The 21,167-nt window shown below is 33.1% G+C and overlaps 1 protein-coding gene across 2 annotated transcripts in view; it reads right to left on the bottom strand.

The window, feature by feature from the left end:
• LOC115886113 (neurobeachin) overlaps positions 1 to 21,167 on the bottom strand; it is a 372,451-nt gene that overhangs the window by 316,473 nt on the left and 34,811 nt on the right. Inside the window, exons 10-13 of one of the 2 annotated variants that reach the window (XM_030905177.1) lie at positions 15,607 to 15,831; positions 7,820 to 7,947; positions 6,112 to 6,219; positions 2,745 to 2,988 (exon numbers count right to left, since the gene is read on the bottom strand). In XM_030905177.1, the coding sequence (XP_030761037.1) occupies positions 2,745 to 2,988; positions 6,112 to 6,219; positions 7,820 to 7,947; positions 15,607 to 15,831 (705 nt within the window). The remainder of the gene's footprint in view (positions 1 to 2,744; positions 2,989 to 6,111; positions 6,220 to 7,819; positions 7,948 to 15,606; positions 15,832 to 21,167) is intronic. The other variant, XM_030905178.1, reaches the window with a different exon arrangement.

Raw genomic sequence — 21,167 nt, 5'->3', positions numbered from 1 at the left:
AAATTACAACAATTATTAGGCAATCCAAAGGATAAAACACCTCCACTGGAAAGGTCGGGTATTTAAGAAATTTCTTGTAAAGATTGTAATCAGAAATATGTTGGGCAAACTACAAGATCAATATTAACTAGATTTAAAGAACATTTAGCTCAGATAAGATATGGTAGACCGGATAAGTCTTGCGTTGCCGAACATATTGTTGATAAAGAACATTGTATAGATCTTAATAATTTAAAATTAATTAAACAAGTCTCAAATTACAGGCAATTAGATGCATATGAAAGCATCAGAATTAATAAATGTAAAGATAGTATGAACAGAGACAACGGTCCAATTCCTTCAAGTTCTTTGTTCCTACTACTCTAGTGGCAGAAATCAAACTGTTACGCTCAGTGGGCTCTGACTCGGTTGGCTAGATTTTGCCACGCCCACTCGGTGCCCACTGAGCGAGTATATCAACGCTCAACTTGTAGACTGTACTTTAGTTTATATTCATCTGCTGATGATGCTAACATGGTTAGCGAAACGCGCGCCCAGTGTAAAAGTAAAAGTGTTTTGGTGTATTGTGGTGATTTAGTGTTTTTATTTTGCTGTGTAACACCAAAGGTTCCAACCCTCAACTGTAATCATATATTTTTAAAAATGTTTATGTAACATTATCGTGCATACATATATTTTTTTATTAATTTTTGATTAATTTTATATAGGTAGATCAGATTAAAATATCCGAAAGGCGGACAATAAATAATTGTATTTAATTTTTAGTAATTTTGTGCCGCCATATTGCTTTTGACAGAGAACCGCCGAATTTCGTATTGCCTAAAACTAGGGTTTATTTTCATGATAGCGTAATTTAGTAATAATGGAAGTCCATCCTTGATTTCACTTGTTTTCGTGTTTTACCGGAAACTTCGGCAGAATATTCTGCAGATAAAAATAAGTAAAAAAGTTCTTATAAATGTATGTTCTAAAATGCTTACTTTCAGAGATATAGGGTGTAGAAGTTTCATCTTTATTTCGATTTTTTCTAAATTATTCCAGAAGTAACGTCAATATTTGGATGAAAAAAGGTGTCTGGTAGTTTTTTGACATGAGAAATTTGATTTCGGTGTCAATATGACACCTACTAGTAGAGGGCGCCACCCAAGAACGGTAAACTAATAGGATTGCTCATTCTCATAAGACGTACGTTCGCCTCTTCCCGCGCTTCAGCTGACAGTTGTGACGTCATTGTAGTCCTTGTCATGATAGTGTGTTATTAGTTGCCTATGGTAAACTTATAAAAATAACAGCTGAGAAATTTTGAGTTAATTATTTTGTCAATTTTAAATGTGAAAAGGGTGTCTTTAAAGTTTTTAGAGCTAAAGAGTGTCTAAATACGTTCATTTTGTGTTGTGGATTGTGACAAAGTGCTTACTAAGTGCCCACGATATTGTTTATTAATTATTTTAAAGCAAAATATGGAAGTATTCTAAAAAGAATGCTTGCAAAAGGTGATGCTGGGAACTGCTGTTCTTAAAAATGCATTATCCGAGTATTTAAAACGATTTATAAGTAAATTTTCTATACTGCATACATATAAGGTGTTTAAATAAATAAACTAAATAACGAACGTTTTGCAGTCGGCAACCAATAATGCACGTGTGTGTATTATTGGTTGCCGGATAAGGACTAAATAAGCATGACAAGGACTACAATGACGTCACAAAGCGAGTAGTTTTCGCATGCACCTGGCGGACACCTTTGGCTGAATAAACAGTCCTATTAGGTTAACTGTTCTTGGGCGCCACCTACCTGTGTTTTAACTGTTTTGAAGCGTAATAACTTTTTGTTGGTACCTGTATAAAACTACCGAGTGAAAAGTATACATCTCTGTAACTTTTTACGTAAAAAATATCTCTTTGTAAAAATCGCTACGAGTAACCGTTCTTAAGATAATTAACATGGAAATAGACAATACATGTCATTATTGACGAAAAATAAACACGTTGAGTAGATAGTTATTTCACTGAAATAATAAATTTAGGAATTTTTTTTTAAATTAATCATAAATTTTTCTGCAAAAAATGATGATAGAACAGTTCTGTTGAATTTTTGGTATAAAAACATTTCAAATTTATGATTTCAGAGTAATAACTGTTTAGTCAACATGTTTAATATATGTTAATGTTGACAGGTGTTGATCATTTCAATTCTAAATATCTCGAAAACCATTATTCGTAGCGATTTTTACCAAGAGAACTTTTTCGCGTAAAAATCATCGTAAATGTATATTTTTCTACTCAGTAATTTTATACAAGTACGGACGAAAAGTTATTACTCTTCAAACCAGTTAAAAAATATGTAGGTGGCGCCCTCTACAAGTAGGAGTCATATTGACATCAAAATTAAATTTCTCATGTTGCTCTCGGAATACAGTTCGGACCACCCTGTATTATTAGGCACATTAATGCACAACTTTGCCCTAATTTAGCCATCCGTGTATCTCCAATAGTTTTTGAGATTCCAATGGTGGAGGTCGAATTTGATTTATTCTTTATTATAAAGGTACTTTCAGGCTGAGAGCGTCGCGTTTGCGACGCGTCCGCCCCATTGAACTCGAACCCCGACGCTAGCGCAACGCCAAACGCGACGCTGTCTGCCTGAACGGTCTAATTTAAGTTAAGTGAATTGATTCCATTTCGACACGCGGTCGCGACGCTCGACGCTCTCAGCCTGAATGTACCTTAAAGCTCATACTTTACCTCGGTCTGGAGAGGTATTTTCTATGTTTCCTTCCAAGTCTAGACCGTGAGAATGTGAAATGTTCTCGGCGTTTCTAGCTTCTTCTTTTAAGTCAGTTCGGGCATCCTCTTCGTTTAGGTTAATATCGGTCCAGTTCTCGTCATTTGCTGATATTTTGTTATCTTCGGGAATGTCCGTGTTGGATCCAACATTGTTGGTGTCCGCCGAGTTTACTGAATTGATGTCTTCCACGGAATCCGTACTCTAAATATGTTTTTTATTATTATTAAATATAACAACACAATTTAATAAACTTTTTATGTATTGTACAACTTATTTTTACAAATTTGAAATTTCACATGCCATATGTACATGCATATTGCACTAAAACTATTTATAGTATTATTATATTTTTCAATATCAAGATGATTATAATAATTTATATAATTAATTATGGTATTATTAGAATTAAGTTTTTGTAAATTTAAAAACAATATGAATAAAAATTTAAAACATTACACGATGCCACATAATCATCCTATTTCCAGTGTATTCCATCATTGAATGCTAACAAAATAAGGTTATGTGAATGATAATAAAAAAAGGAACAAAAATATTAAGAAAGGAGTATAATGCTATCCCATGTATTCAAGCATTAAAGACAAAATCAACATCATGAAGCTCCAAAAAATATGTTTCTTTTATCGAGTTCTACCAGCCCTGAAAATATTTACACATATTTAAGACCTCACCCTGTATAATACACGTTACGTGTAGTAAACCCGTAAATTATGAAATTCACTTGAAATTAACTAATTATAATTCTTTTGCTGAATTTTTACTTTTATTTACATCAATTCAATCAAAAAATATTTAGGATACGTCAGTCTCAGTACTTCAGTAATACTATAATTTAATTATTTTTTTTAGAAATATATTAGTTTAACAATATTAATACTAATAACATTTATAGACAACGAAAAATAAAACCAAAAAAATACTTTTAGGCATTTTTAATAAAATTAGAACGGCACTGATAACCGGAATTTAAGTCAATGATATTCCCCATCGCGTTCCAACTGAGTTTGTTGATATATTCCTTCCTTAATCTTTTTATTCAAAGTAAGGAATATTTTATATAAGTATCTAGAAATTTTTGAAAACTGTTGATTGTAAAATTAATTGCCAGAAAAAGAAAAATATCAAATAATAAAAAAAATGTTTTACGTGAAAATATTTTTTTAGAATTAGCATTCAATATGAAATAGCCTGTTTATGCCTTGTAATCTGTAATATAGTTATAAATTATAAAGCATAACACCTAATATATAGAATAGTTCTTAATTGAAATACCTAAATAACCAACACAACACTGCAAGAGTCATCAAATGCTTGTAAAATATTATTTTCTCTAGCCAATTTATACATATTTTCCACAAGGGCCTTAGGAGTGAGAAGAGTCAAGAAGTAAAAGTTTACTTTTAACCCCTCTCCTATAATCCGCCAATATGTATTTGAGAGATTGCTGATAGTATTTTTGTTTAAATTATTTTCCCGATTGATATATTAAAACTTTCCTTACGAACTCTTTGTCTGATGTAATAAAAAACAAGCTTATACCGGGTTATGCAGTTCCTCAGGACATGTAGGAATCCCATGTCAATTTTAAGGGTGTCGTACGTTTAAAGGATGGCTACCTATCAACTGTGAACTTGTTTAAGGAACAGAATTAAATTATTCTGGAAACGAAAAAGCTGATGAGCTAGCTAGGCAAGGATCATCGGCATCCTATCTTGGTCCAGAGCGAGTACTGGGAATACCCAAATGTATGGCCCGTAGTGCACTAAAACTCTGGATCAGGGAAAAGCAGAATGTCTACTGGAGCAACAGACAGGGGCACAGGCACAGCAAGGGCTTTATCAAAGGGCCTAGCTCTAAAACTATCTATCGATAGTTGTGCCTCGGTGGTACGAAAGTACTACCATTGCACGCAGGCCGCTATCTCGCGATGCGGGACTTAATATCTTACAGCTACTTTACGATAAGTCGTATTTATATACTCTGCGCTGTGCTCGACATTTTGTGGAAATGACCCAAGCTCACCTGATGATGGGGTAGGGCCCCGAAACCGGTAGTGAGAGCAGGTTGATCCACATTGTGTCGAACACAGCGTGGAATTAATTTCTATATTAGCAGTTCAAGGCAAGAAACTCTTATATAATTTTAATATAAATACCTATATGGAACAAAGGAATTTGTTCCTTATCCATATTCATAGGTCAATAAAATGGAGAGTGTAGAAAAAAAGGTAAATCACCAAAAGAAAAATTAACAAACATGACGAATTGTCATGATGTTGTCATCTTGGTTGTCATGATGACGAAAACGAAAGGCGATTGTTCTAATTTCTATTTAGAAATTACGTTTTATATGGCTGCTTCCTTTTCTCTTGTTATATTAGAATGAGATAGTGGGCCCAATAGACGCAATGCGCAGATCAACATGAATAGAACGAAATTTTGCGTTCTGAGTTGCGCTACGGGAACGTTGTCCCTCTCTTTGCCATTTAATTTGCCAGTCTCTTTTCATTTGTTTGTCTATGTTCACAGTTCACAGCACAGCTTTTTAAGTTTTTAATGTCACTTTTTCACAATTATCAAGAGTTTGAATAAATAAAACTTAAATTAAACTCACAAGATAGCAATAATTACTTTGAAAATGGACGCTTTAAACGCTTTTCGGAATTTTTTCAATGAGAGCGGTTTAGATTTTGAAAGATTTTATAATTTTTGAAGATTCTGACTTTGACAAGAGATATGGACAAGAGAAAATTATTTCTGTATTTGTTTGCGGTTGTTCTTAGCAACCGGTATACCAGCGCCAGATCGCATACAACGGTCGCGACCCAAAACAATTTCGCGACCAAAAATTTTGACGGGCATTCCAATCTAAATTTATTTCCTTTATCTATGATTATGTCAAATACATTTAAAGGACATTACATGTATTTTCTAGGCTACCAAATTAACTAGTAACCTCTAAAAATTACTTTACCTACCACTAGGGACCGTCTAGTTAATATTAAATTATTTTGCCAAAATTTCATCATATAAATTTCCAGGCAATGATTATGTCCTATTCTAATCCAGGACTTTAAAGAATGGCACTAAAACTTTCTTTTAAAATCAATAGAGGAGCCAATAAACCACACCCTTAATTATTTCCTATTTCCTATGTCCTGAGGTGATTTCCTATGTCCTGAGGCGACGCATAACCCGGTATCTATTAAATCTATTTCTTATGGACTATGTCCAAATTAATGAGCTTAACTACACTACAATGTTATTGCTGGTTAATTAGCTAACTAACTCCTAATTGATGCATTACCTTTTTTATAACATGAGCACTGTTACAACCTCGAGCATGCCTTATCCCGTCCAAAGTGTAATCTACAGTAAACCCATGTCCCAAAGAGGGGCGCTGTCTAGCGTTTACCTAGTTACGGAGGAACGCCGCAACGGCAAAGCAGCAGGTTAGTTTGACAGTTAGTGACATTCCGGAGAGTATTAGAAAACACCACAAACCAACATAAAGAAGAAGAAAAATTAATACATCCCAAAAATGATGTGTTGTCCCAAAAATGGTGTTACAATCATATACAGGGTGAGTGCAAATATTTTCAAGAGTGGTCAACACGTCTATGAGTTTTTTTTTCGCTAAAAAAAGATGTTGAAAATCGTACATTTTCTTTTAAATGTCCCTGTATATTTTTCGAAAACTTTTTAGAACTGCCTTTTCACCGCAAATGTTCCCACAGTATAATTTCTTAATCTCTGATATAGTCTATAAAATGAATAATTTTGAATTTTGACCGTTATTTTTTACCAATATGGCAAATATAAAAGCCATCTATCCAAAGAAATTGTTTGAAATAGTTATTTGGTTTCTAATTTTTATCTACTAGTCAAATTTTACTATCAAAATTTGAAGACTCAAACTATCCTTGCGGCTGAGAACTAAAAGATATGATAAATCCCAAAACACAAGCCACATTATATGGCGCCCAACGTGGGTCGCTAAAATTAGTAGTATAGTCTATAAAATGAATAACTTTGAATTTTGACCGATATTTTTTACCAACATGGCAAATATAAAATCCCTCTATCAAAAAAGTTACTGATATTCTTTAAAATGAGTGCCTGAACGAATCAGATAGGTAACTCTTTTTACTTTCGTGAAATAGAAAAGAAAAATAATAAAACAAGTGACACTTCTTCCTCTTCTTGCAAAAATCAACGCAAAATGTCATAATTGACAAAAGTAAAATGTCATCAGCCTTTGACATTTCTAAATATCAAACCAATGCCGTCTCTAATAGAACAGCCTCGCAGCGAGATTTATGACGTCACGCTAGTTAGATACCACGGATTGATCGTCACGCTACTGATAGAGCCAAATGATAGAAAGATAGATGAAGCAAGGACGAAACTCAACCGTCTTGTCATATTTATGTACCCACCTCTTTTTAACTCTCATAAAAGTGTCAAACCATGTATGATTCTAAAATATTGAGTTTTATGAATGGAGTGTTCTCTCTACCCATTTAGATGTCTTTGGTTTGGACACCCTTAGTTGTAATGCATTGCAAATTCTCGCTAGTCCTAGACACATCATTTTTGGGAATAATGTTAGTTGTTCTTTGGACAGTGATTCAGATTATTTATCATATTATTATTTTTCATTAAACATAATAGAAAGCAAAATTTACATCCTGTAAAGACAATTTTGTGCTAATAGCTGCGAAGTGCTTTATTTCTATAACAAAACAATTTAAATATTAAATATTTACAACAGAATATAAGTAACAATTTTAGTTCATTGCATAAATTTTGTTAGGAAAATCTATACGAACTAAAATTTTACTTAATTACTCAGATCAGAAACACATTTAAAAATATTTACATTATTCTATATTCTATATTATTTTATATTCTAGCACTACATTCAAAAGTTAAAAATAAAAATCAGTCCAAATTTTGTTAAACTATTACTTCACACCACTCTCATTCAAAAAAATATTAAGTAATGTTTTTACCTTAATTGAAGCTGGACCAGAATTTAACTCGTTTTCTTGATTCAGAGAATTGGTATCGTCCATAACGTAGGCGGTAATGACGTCATAGTCGCCATCTTCTTGGTTATGATGGTGCAGAGCTCTAGGAGCTAAATTCAAACAGGATTAGTTCAATTCGTATAGTTCGAGCATAGCTTCTTCAACACCCAGCTGGATATCTCTATAGTCTGTCCAAGAATCAGGGAGGATTTCGACAGACGACATCCAAAAAATGTCATGAATCCCATTATTGAACAGACTATACAGAAATTTGAGAGTTCGCATGTCACCTCAGGGGTATATTATATCATAGGTCTCTACGTATATTAGAGTGAGAGAAACATATCATAGTCTACAAACTTCAAAGAAATCCGCAACAAGATGTTTAGCTGGATATTGAGTAAACTACAGGTTATATATAAGAATAATAGTAAAAATAAAAGTAACTTTCAAAGGGACAATATATGTATATCATTAGGACTAACTAAAAAAAGGTATTCTACCAAACATTCATAAAAATGAAAAAATGATTTTTACTGATTCTATGTTCTATCTTCATTGTGGTCTCACATTGGTCTATATTTTCTTTTTTTTATACATTCTAATTAGTAAATAACAGTAGTTTTATAAAAATCGGTGATAGGATCAAAATTACCAATTTCCATGACTATGTAAGGAAAATATCGAAAAATTGGCCATTTTGACTACTTTTGACTCAATTTCAGGGTACATACAGTGTGACCCACTCAAGACCGGGCACCCTCCATAAAATCTGTGTTTATAGTCCGATTTTGATGATTTTTTTTTCAAATATAAAGTTTCAAAAAATGTACTTTAGGGCTCAATGTCATGTTATTTCACAAAAAACAAGGCCTACTTAATAAAGTTTTTGTGGTGAAAAATTTGCAAAAATCATATTAGCGATTTTTTTTCAAAAATTTGAGTACACCCCTACATTCGGCATCCCCCAAAACATTCTGTACCAAATTTCGTTTAAAAATATTAATTATTAATAATTCTGCAGTTAAATTAAATAATTCCCTATTTTTGCCAATTTAACGATGAGTTATCACGTAACCCTTGAAAAAAACAATCCACAACAATGGGTTTTATTAGCTGTCAATTCTTGCAGCGTAGAATTGAATATTAATTTAATAGCACGCAGAAAAGTGTTGTATCAAGAAATATTATTTGCATTATGGAACAATTAAATATTAGGGATAAAATTGAAATTATTCGTTTAGTGGGTGATAACTATCTTCAAGCAGGAGAAGCTGCCAGAGAATTTAACAACAGACATCCCGACAGACCTGCAGTAAGTAGAAGCACGGTTCAACGAATAAATAGAGTTTTTAATGAAACTGGTTGTGTGTCAAAATACTTACTAAAAAACAGAAGGCCGGAACATCGAATAAATAGGCGGAATGAGGAAATATTAGAATATTTTCGTAACAATCCTCGTGCAAGCATTAGAGGCGCCAGTGTTGATTTGGATATACCAAGGGAAAATATTAGGAGATGTTTGCGAACTAATAAAGTTAAACCCTTTAAACCAAAGATTTTACACACTTTGGAAAACGGAGATGATGTTAGACGATTAGAATTCTGCTTATGGGCTCAAGCAGAGTATTTAAATAATAGAAATTTCTTAAAAGAAATTTTATTTAGTGATGAGGCAACATTTAGTACAAACGGAGTAGTATCCTCTCAAAATTCGCGATTCTGGGCAGTCGAAAACCCTGAATGGGTGATCAATACAAGAAGACAGTATTCTCAGAAATTAAATGTGTGGTGTGGCATACTTGATGATAGAATCATTGGTCCATATTTTTTTGAGAGAAATTTGAATAGTCCAACGTTTTTGAATTTTCTGATTAATGACTTTTGGGATGCAATACATAATTTACCATGCCAAACCCGTTTGAATTTAAAATTTCAATTGGACGGATCACCTGTGCATAACGCGGCAGTTGTCAGGGAATGGTTAAATGAAAATTTTGAAAATAAGTGGATAGAGTCGAAATAGCTCGCTAATTGAGTGGCCACCGAGATCCCCGGACCTAACACCCCTTGATTTCTTTCTTTGGGGTTTCTTAAAGCAACAAGTTTACAAATCTAGACCTCAATCTGTAGATGAATTACGTATTAGAATTACAGAGGCTTCTGCAAATATTACACCACAGCAGCTTAGGAATGTAACTGTTAATCTAAGAAAAAGATGCGACAAATGTATTGAACTGAATGGAGGGCTGGTAGAAGCAACTAGAATTATTTGAATATGTTTAACTTATTATTCGGTTATTGTGTTGCTTGTAGTATTTTTATCATTGTTTGTAATAAAACTCGTTGTCGTGGATTGTTTTTTTTCAAGGGTTACGTGATAACTCATCGTTAAATTGGCAAAAATAGGGAATTATTTAATTTAACTGCAGAATTATTAATAATTAATATTTTTAAACGAAATTTGGTACAGAACTGTTTTGGGGGATGCCGAATGTAGGGGTGTACTCAAATTTTTTGAAAAAAAATCGCTAATATGATTAGCGATTTAATAAAATTTAACTTAATAAAATTTTTCACCACAAAAACTTTATTAAGTAGGCCTTGTTTTTTGTGAAATAACATGACATTGAGCCCTAAAGTACATTTTTTGAAACTTTATATTTGAAAAAAAAATCATCAAAATCGGACTATAAACACAGATTTTATGGAGGGTGCCCGGTCTTGAGTGGGTCACACTGTAGAAAAATAGAAACATAATAAATATAGTGAAAAAATTATGAAAATTTTAAAATTTGTTTGAAATCTTACGTACTTTTAGAAATTTAATTTTTTCAACCCTACTAATTAGGTCGTGGTGATTAACTCCCCTCCTAAACATTCTACAACCCTTGTAATTTGAACAATTTTTGAAAACATTTGAAAGTAGCATACTAGGACTACCAAAAGAAGACCGGAATATTTCATATCTATGTTTTATAATTAGTTAATAACATTAGTATTATCAAAAATTTGATGATATTTTCATTCCTTAGTTTTTTTAGGGAATGATCATTCTATACAATATTGATAATTTTACATTTAATCAAAATAAAATAAATCATGCTGAACTTAGTCTTAAAGAACCTTATATTAATACAAAAACAAAAATACATTTTTACACATGTGAAACAAATAGCGTGCAAGGAACAAATAGACAAATTAAATAGTTGATTATTATGTATCAAGGAAATTATAAATAACTGAAGGCAAAGTTTCTGTATACTATAATTGCCCGAGATTATTAACACTTTATAATTCCCGTGGTACATAGACAATTTTATTTCTTACTGAATTTAGTATATTTTCTCCCATTTGAAAACAACACAAATGTTGTATTTATCAATGTACCGGTATATTTGTATTAATGCTGCTGGTAGGAACTTTGTTTATTGCCAGGTTACTATTAATTAAATGGCCTGTTTATAAACTGACGGGTGTTGTTAATCGAGTTCAGTTTTTTGTCAAAAAAAAACGCCTTTCGCACGAATTCCGTACACGTTCGAGTGCGTTTCCATTAAAATGGACGAGATATTAAAAAAAACTGAAAAAGCACGACAAGGCTCCACCTAAAAGTGAATCTTCCAAAATGAATATAAAAAATACCTTCAATGGTTGGGACAGAAAAATATTGTCGATCGGAACCGAGACTTAAAAATTATCGTAAGAGACCGGCTTTGTGAATGGGTTAGCGACATGACGCGACGTTTCGGGACTGGAATGACAGTCCCGGAATGGAACATGGCAAGAGAATCTTCGCAGGGCCATCCAAACGCGAAATAACATGAACAACACGCGAAACAACATGAGAACTCTTAAACATCGGCAGGAATGGAGAGTGTACCCTCACCGCGGTATACACGGGCTACAGCAGACTAAGATTACACCTGCAGAGGTTGGGACGTCCAAATGAAATTACGTTTCTACAAGGGAGACACATGAGAAACCAAATATGTTAAAGCGAACGTAAGTGTTCATCTAGTTCTAACATATACATATGAGATACACGCAGGTTTATATTGATAGAATTGTGTGATACAGTGTTTACTAGTTGTATACCGTATGCACTCAAGATTCTAAAGAGTTTTTTGTAACGTAACAAATAATTATTAAAATGATGAAATCTGACGTCGGTATATGAGACATACAATGTATATGTCATATGTATGTGTGATACTTCGTACCATAGTTGTGCCTATAGTACACACCTTGTAAAAATTGGACGTATACACATAATATAAATTTCTATATAGACACTTTGTAATAGTGTACTGCTGTGTCTACATTCTAGCATGAAATGAAGGTGTGCGCACGCGCGGATAGCCTCAGCGTAGACACACCGACCAAGTGTATCTTATGTGTTCTCTCTCCTTTCTCTTTTCTAGGAGTGGTATGTGTTAGCAGCCATTATTGTTTTATCATTCGGAAGCTCTATATAAAGGTTCTGTTTGTGTGTAGTTTAAAAGAGATTTTAAGGTAAGCACAAGTTTTTAATTACCTTGTTACACCTTCCTAAGAGTATTATTAATATTATAGCAGCGACTCTTCCCTTACTCGATATTTACCAAATTTTGACTCCAATGAATGAAAGCTCCAAATATTCTCGTATAATGATAAAGAGGTTAGCTCTGCAATATAATTTTTTTTAATTTGGAAATAATAAAAATCTAAATGGACCAGAGAAAGAAAGATTTAAACACTTCAAAGAATACACTGATATTCGGTAAGTTATTGATGGATCAATATACAGATATGTTTAATATTCAATAATCAGTTTCATATAAATTTTAAGGGTGAGATTGTTAATCTGGAAATAAAATACAACAAAGTCCAACAGAGTGCTCGATGAATAACTATGCTAACAAATCAACTGCTTGGAGGGAAAAGAGAAGAAAAAAATGACTAAACGAGGTCCACCAAATCGTGGCGATATACCAGTGTTTACCATTTTAGTATGTTGTTATACTATAGGTACTTATATTTTTAATACATTTTGATACAAATTCTGTTCTTTTACAGTGTTTTCTTAGTTCTGGTTTCTGCAGTGTAAATAATTATTATTATTGTGTTATTTGCGCTATTGCGTTCCATGATATAAAGAAATATAAGAATTTTATTTTTAACCACTTAATTCATTTTATGGAAAAAAAATGGTACATTTAATACAAAACAAAAATGGAACAATTTTAAGGCTACTTCCCTTGAACTTACGATCGAGATACTTTTGGAAAATACAAAGTTTTGCCTCCCTAATTTTTGTTCTAAAAAGATATAATTGGTATTATTGAATAAATATTTCTTAAAAAGAACGAAAAGTTAGGCATCAAAACTTGTATTATTTCCTAAATTCGTTCATAAGAAGTAGTTTTATCTAGCACAAGATGTATATACGAAGCACAATACATACGTATACACGCAGTAGTCACAACTGCAATGTGTAAACAGAGTTTAAACGTAATACACAAGCACTGTGTATCCTACGGCACACTGTGTATCCCTTACTTTGTGTATACGTAAATGCTATACTGTGGCTACATTGTGAGGCGGACGTTTAACCTTTGTGCATACGTGTTGAACTACAATGTGTAAACGTATCATATTTACATCGGGGGAATTGTATCACCCTACGTTACACATATAATAATGTAAACATATCGTAAATGTGATTTGATGTGCTGTATGGGTATGTATGGAAGATGACGAAACTAGCGATGGGAACTATCGAATGAATTAGACTATCGAATGGTTAATGAATGAATGATTTCAACTATCGAATGGTTTTATTCGAATAAAATCATTCATTCATTTGTAAACTAAAGCATGTGACAACCTCGCCGTGCGACTAAATGGTTATCATTGAGCCACGACTATCGAATGCTTTTGATAAATGAAATTTAGTATTCGTTTGATTTTTGTATGCGTCAGTGCATTATTAGTTCTTCCAAATTTTTATAACTTCACCGTATAAATACTGTGCTATTTTTGCGTTTACTAAAATAGTTAAAATACTAAAATAGTAGTTATTTTTTAATTTTATTTATTGACGATTGTGTGCATGTGCAGGTGGTCAAAATTTTTCCGAAAAGTTGTGTGGTTTTCCGTAGTCCGATCTTTCAATTATTTAATTTTATATGGTATATGGTCTATTTTTTAATGGGAAATTTTGAGAAGTAGCAATTTTTAAGAGAGATGAGATGAACTTAAATTAATTTTAAAAGTACATATTTGTATTTTAGATGTTTTAATAATATGAATTAGTTGAACTTAATAATCATATTAAAGTAATGTGGTTAAGTAAATGGTTATCGAACTCAAACTATGGGGTGAGAAAATTAAAATGAAAGTTTTACACGTGCCAATTTAAAAAAAAAGTTAACGATGTTTGTATTTTGTTTATGCTAATTCTCTTACATGTAGTTTTTGCGAAGAAATATTTCATTTATTTTTTAAAGTAAATGCCAGTAAAAGTAAATATAATTTTTAAATAGTAATATAAAGCACCTAATATAAATAATTTTGATTTCTAATTTTTTATTTATATTTTCCTTCCATTACACCGCTTGCTTAGAAAATTAATAAATGTTTATATTTCATGATTTTAAAATTTGTTGTTAAACAACCAAACAAATTAGTTCTGCAATTATTATTATTTAATAAACCAACGTTGCCAGAAAAATTAGAGACTATATTATTTTTAAATAGGATCTAATATAAATAATTTTGACATCTAATTTGTTGTTTATATTTTGCTACTACTTAAAAAAAATATTTATATTAAATGATTTTAAATTTTGTTGTTAATAGGTATAACAAATTATTACTGTTATTATTATTTATTAAACCAGTCTTTGCTTAAAAACATTAAAAATAATTTTCCTACATCCAAAATAACAAGTATTATTGCAGTGTAACAACAGAATATTAATAAAAAATGCAGAATATATAGACATACTATACCTAACTAACTAAAGCCAAACAATAATATTCTTTGCTAATATCAACTAATACAAAAAATATGGCAACAGCGCCCTTCATAATGTATTTTCTGTGTAAATACTAGCACCTCAATAAAAAAAATAATGTGTCCTTATCTATATATGACTCCACCAAAAGATGCCGGCTTCTTTCATAGCATTGCCACCGACCGCTTTCTCGGAAAAAAACCTACGTCGCCGGACGACAACTAAAATTCAGTTAATATTTTATTATAATCGATCCTGACGAATAAATGAATTTCATAAATGAATGAATTTTATAAATGAATGAATTTTATAAATGAATGGTTTTTGCTGCCGAATTACTAGAATACAATATTTCAAGGCAGATGACGGATCTATTCGATAATTTTTATTCGAATAGTTTTCAACGAATGTTTTCTTACTAACTATCGAATTATTCGAATGAATTGCAACTATCGAATGTTTCGATAGTATTCATTCGATAGTTCCCACTACTAGACGAAACCATGTAGCACGTTGTTGGTTTGAGGTGTTTGGCAAAACCAAGCTGGACCTATCAGACCTAGGTAACATATCACTCTCAGATATAACAACCTATTTTAAAAGGTTGAGTCCTGAGAGTGAAATGTACTGCTTTTTCTAGGAAAAGTTTGTAGAACTGGGACCCAATCTTAGTAAATACAATACAAATACAGTCAAGACGATATAAACTTATATTAATTCAGTAAGAAATAAAATAAAATACGACATCAAAGGGGGCGAGTGATTTACCTGTTCTACCACCCATAGAATTTCTGTGGTAACGGTGATCGATTTTGTGGTTGTGATAGTGGGAATGGTGATTGTTGTTGAGGTTGTAGTGATTGTGTTTGGCGTAGGAGTGGTGCCGGTGTCGCATGTACACGTGGTGCGACACGGCGTTGGGGTGGGAACCGGGAAGGAATTGGGGATAGACGTGGTGGGACCATTGGGGGAATAGAGGTCGCGCACTCCCTTCTGCATGTGGGAATAGGAAAAAGTCGTTAGTAGAAAATAAAATTTGATGCTTCTTTCAGAATCTCGAAATTAGTGGAGACAAATTAGTGAATTTATTTGTATCTTATGCTTAACAGTTTACGATCATTCTCAATGTTAAATCAAATCCAACTACAATTAATACCATACAATCGAAAAAAACCGCGTCATTTATTTAAAAAAAAACATAAATATAACCCTCTAGCTTAATTAATGTCAATATGCGACTCCTACTCATCATCTGTATCGTCATCGTTAATCTCTTCTTCTTCTTTTTCTTTCTTCTTCATACTAGGCGAATCGCCTGTTTGGTTTCGTCGCCTTTACCGGTCAGACTGACAAGTTGTCGCTCCATCGTGTTCGTGGACGTCCTAAACTTCTGCGACCTAGCGGTGATTTGTCGCGTGCAACTCTCACTATCCTTCTGTGGTCCATTCTGCTGATATGCTCGTTTCATTCTTCTTTTCTGCTGAGTACCCATTCGTTTAAATTTTCCACCTGGCATGCTCTTCTTAAGCTTTCATTTTTGTCCCTGTCCAGAAGCGTCTTTTCAGCTATTCTGCGTAGTACTCTCATTTCGGTTGTCTCTAGTAGTTGTTTAGTTTCCGCTGTAACAGAACGAGTTTCTGCAATGTATGTCATTATTGGTCCTACCGTTGCCTTGTGGTTTAGTTTCCACCTCGATGTTTTTATTTCGCCATATTGTGTCATTCAGGCATCCTGCTATTCTGGTTGCCTTCGTTGTCCGTTCTGGCATCTCCGCCTCTACATCACCATATCCTGAGATTTCTATGCCTAGATACTTAAACTTCATTTCTTGCTGGATGACATTGCCCTCGACTTCCAGTTTGCATCTTAGTGGTACTTTTGATGTCGTCATGCATTTAGTTTTCTGGGTCGATATTATCATATTAAGTGATTTGCCAGTGTAGTTAAATCGATGTAATAATTAAACGCTGTAGATCGTCCTCATTTTCAGCTACCAATACGGCACGGCGCCGGCCTCGACGGCATAGCACAGAGTAGTAGTTTCCTGGTCGCCCATACTGTATCCCTTCAGTAAACGTACCTTTCCTATTATTTCTTTCATAATGATGTTGAAAATAAGAGGGCTCAGGGAGTCACCTTGTCGGATACCACGGCCCAAGGACTGTATATATTCTAAAGGACTGTTCGATCGCGTCAAATTGCCGCTGTCGTAGTCGCCGTGGAATGCTACGTCACGCGCTGACCAGCGCTCCACAGTGCGGCGGATGGTTATTCTAGCGGGACAAAATCTCAAGAGCAATGTTTGGGACTTAAAATCTAAGAACGTAGCAAATGGTCTAATATATAGCAACTATATGGTTAAATTTATTTATTTATTAACAACTTAATTTATTAATAAATAAATACAAGATAATAAAACTATGATATTGTTCGTACATGACACACAAAAACCGTATTGTAAACTATTGCCAAATACCTAAAATTATGATATCAAAAAACTCTTTAGCAGTTTTTTTTTTAATTAATTTGTAATCTTGTGACACCCTCCATAATTTATTTTAAAAAAATATATTTTATTTTGAAAATAATAAATAAGATAGATATTTTAATTTTAATTTTAACACTCGGTAATTGTAAATTCATATATAGTAAGTACCTAAGAAAAATTTTTAAACTCAGTGCCTTTTGATGGAGTTTTTTTGTTTTTATACTATCCGATTGAAATGAATCTTTTTGGGCATTCACCTGTTAAGCTTGAACTACCTGTGACTGTGACTACCTGTGTTGGTAACTATTGGTAACTCAAAAGATCTACATCATTCAATATATCGATATTTGAAAAAAAAGTGAAAGTTTGATATCTGCAGAACAAAGGCACGAAGGATTTTAACAAATAATATACGTACAGTAGAAAAGTACATACCTTTGGCAATCTTCAACATAATTTGGCTTTCTAATAAAATATATAAGCAATTGTAAATATTTTGTTTTCGTATGATATCTGCCCTGCTGAGTAGAAAACGACCAAATTTGGTTGATAAAAGTTTATCGAAATACAAAGAATATTCATGCATTTTTGTATCAATTGGAATGTCTACTATTTATTCTTATCAGTACACATTTTTTGGCTTATTTCTAACCAAACGCTTTTGTCCCGCTAAATTTATCTTCCAACGCACTGTGCGCTCGTCCGTCAAATGCAAAAATAACTGTCACTGTCTAAAATCTTTAGCGCCAACTTCAACTCGGTCAGTAGATGACGTAAAAAAACTGACAGTGCAGGAAGATAGGAATCGAACTATCCTTATCTCTATAGTATCCTTGACCACGGCCTACATTTATTGGTTCGGTCAGGACCCCGTTAATTTTGGCTTGAATTTGGTTCGCTTCATATATTTTCTATGGTTTAAACGAGGTTGTGTGGGATTTGCCAATTGTAAAGACGGTGTACAACGTCTCTTAGCTGCACACGGTCGAACGCTTTTTCTAAGTCAATAAAACACATATAAGCTGGTTTATTATATTCGATTGATTTTTCTCTTATCTGTCTTATGACAAAAACCGCGTCTGTGCATGATCTGCCCGATCTGAAACCTTGCTAAGCATGTTAAGTCGTTAATTTTGGTTGTTATCACTTTTGTTGTAAGTTCTAATGTAGTGCTTAGAAGATTTATGCCTCTATAGTTTGAGGGCAGTTTCTTATCTCCTCTTTTAAACATCAAGGATTTTTTGAATCAGGGATGTTAGCTGCTGTATGAGGCTGATCGATAATCTCATACAGGTTTTTCCATCTTTCAAATTTGTCTATAATTGATGGACGAGGCCACTTTTAGAGAGCATAGCAACTTTTCAGAATCATTCTCGTTTCTGATCATTTCTACTACAAACTATTTTAACGATAACAACTGTTTTTCAAGCTTGGTCTACTATCGTTTTAAATTCATCTTTGTCGTACAAAAATTAGACGATGCATCCCGTTAGTAAAAATTCCACAAATTTGCAAGTGGCCAACGTAATGAAATGAGTGGGACTCTGACGCGTGAATATAGGTAGCGATCTAAAAAATATATAGCTTTTTATTTAAATGTGTTTTATAGTAAATTGCTCATACTCCAATATTGTGTCTGCATTCTTAAAATTTCTTTCATAGACAGATCCAGTAGACCTCATTTACTAAAAAAAAATACATAACTTAATCTACTAATAATTAGTAGGTAACTAATTATAGAAATATTAAAAAAGGATAGAACCGTTTCCAGACATACAAATCTATTTAAAAAAAATCCTTTTTCTCGAATTTCTCATATACTCCATATAAAAAAATAAATGACACCCTTCCTATAAGGCTAACTGCTAGTACAAAACTTAGACTGTACTGCTAGACAGAACTTTGTACTGCTAGTACAAAACTTTGTAACAAAATAGAAGAAGTACGGGCTAAATAAATGACGTCTTGAATGGCTCGACCTCGCCAAAATTATCATCAATTGTCACTCCCCAGCCGTCTCTGACGCTCTTTTTTTCGATCGTATGGTATATTTTACACTACTAATTTTAAATATTAAATATCACTAATTTGTTGTAAGTAGACTTTAGAAATTAATTAATAGTTTTTTAATATCGTACGGCAGAATATCCTATCAGCAGCTTGCTGTAGTCAGTTGTATCAACAGAAGAAATCTAATATTGGCTTATAAAACAAAAAATAAATTATTTCTAACCACAATTTCTCCTGACAGATAATAATCAATGTCCAAAAAATGACACTTAACTTAATAATTTGTGGAAATAGTTATAAAAATTTGTAAAAGTTTTCTTCTAAATGAAAAGTACTACTATTAATTTTGGGGTTTGGTTTGGTTTAGTAATAAGTTGGAATATCTACATTGAAATAAGAGGAACAAACATATATGCTAATTGAAACCACTAATTTATTCCATTTTTTTTGAGGTTCTGAATGAAAAGCTTAAAATATATTTTGCGCATTTTTTCTAAACATGTGTAGAAAAAGTTTTATAAACAAAGATATTTTGAAATAAGATATTTCTTACTAGTAATAAAAACAAATGAATAATAATTAGTGCTCTTGCCTCTATAAAAAAACCTCTATATAAATAAATATTCTAATAATCACAACATAATTATCTATAAATCCGAAAAATATACAGGGTATCACAATATTCCCTGGACATAGAACTACTACGTACAGGGTGAGTCAAATTGGACGCTTTTAAAGGGAAACACCCTTTTCTATAGGAAATAGACGAAAACTACGAGGCATGTTTTTTAAGTAAGTACCGTTTTGGAATTAAAAAAAAACGTGCAAAGATATCGCAATAATTTTATTTTTACATGAAAGCCTGTACCTTAATCTACTTTTCTACATAATTTCCGTGAATATTGAGGCACTTGTCATAACGTGGCACCAGTTTTTCAATACCCTCCTCATAAAATTCTACCGCCTGACTGGTTAACCACTGTATCACAACTGTTTTGACTTCGTTATCGTCTTGAAGACGCTGACCGCCCAGGTGTTTCTTCAAGTGCAGGAATAAATGGTAGTCACTGGGCGCCAGATCAGGGCTGTATGGAGGATGATCTAGAGTTTCCCATTTAAAAGATTTGATGAGATCTTTGGTCCGATTAGCCACATGTGGACGGGCATTGTCATGCAGCAAAACAATACCCTTACTCAACTTGCCACGTCTTTTGTTTTGAATTGCACGGCGCAGATTGTTCAATGTCTCACAATAAGATGCTGCATTGATTGTTTCATTACGAGGCAGAAACTCCACTAGCAATACTCCTTTTCTGTCCCAAAAAACTGTGCACATGATTTTCCGGGCAGAAATTGTTTGCTTAAACTTCACTGTTTTGGGTGATGATGAATGTCGCCATTCCATGGACTGTTGTTTCGATTCTGGTGTGACGTAGGCCACCCATGTTTCGTCACCAATAACAATTTTGTCTAAAAAATCTTCAAGGAAAGCCAATCTGCTCAAGGAAAGTCAATGCACTGCCTAAACGTTGGGTTTTGTGCAAATCCGTCAACATTTTAGGAACCCAACGTGAACACAATTTCCGGTAATTCAAGTTATCGGTCACAATGCGATACAAAACACTACGAGAACATTGAGGAAAGTAGTCGCACAATGATGAAATTGTAAAGCGTCTGTTTTCTTTCACCTTTTCGTCCACTTTCTGCACCAAATCTTCATTAACGACCGAAGGACGCCCACTCCGTTCTTCATCATGCACATTTGTGCGGCCATCTTTAAATGCTCTCACCCATTTCCTTACCATTCCATCACTCATAATGTTTTGTCCGT

This window comes from Sitophilus oryzae, unplaced genomic scaffold (assembly GCF_002938485.1).
Source record: "Sitophilus oryzae breed Bouriz unplaced genomic scaffold, Soryzae_2.0 scaffold_467_pilon_pilon, whole genome shotgun sequence".
In the NCBI taxonomy this organism is placed as follows: domain Eukaryota; kingdom Metazoa; phylum Arthropoda; class Insecta; order Coleoptera; family Curculionidae; genus Sitophilus; species Sitophilus oryzae.
This window is presented reverse-complemented; position numbering and strand designations above follow the sequence as displayed.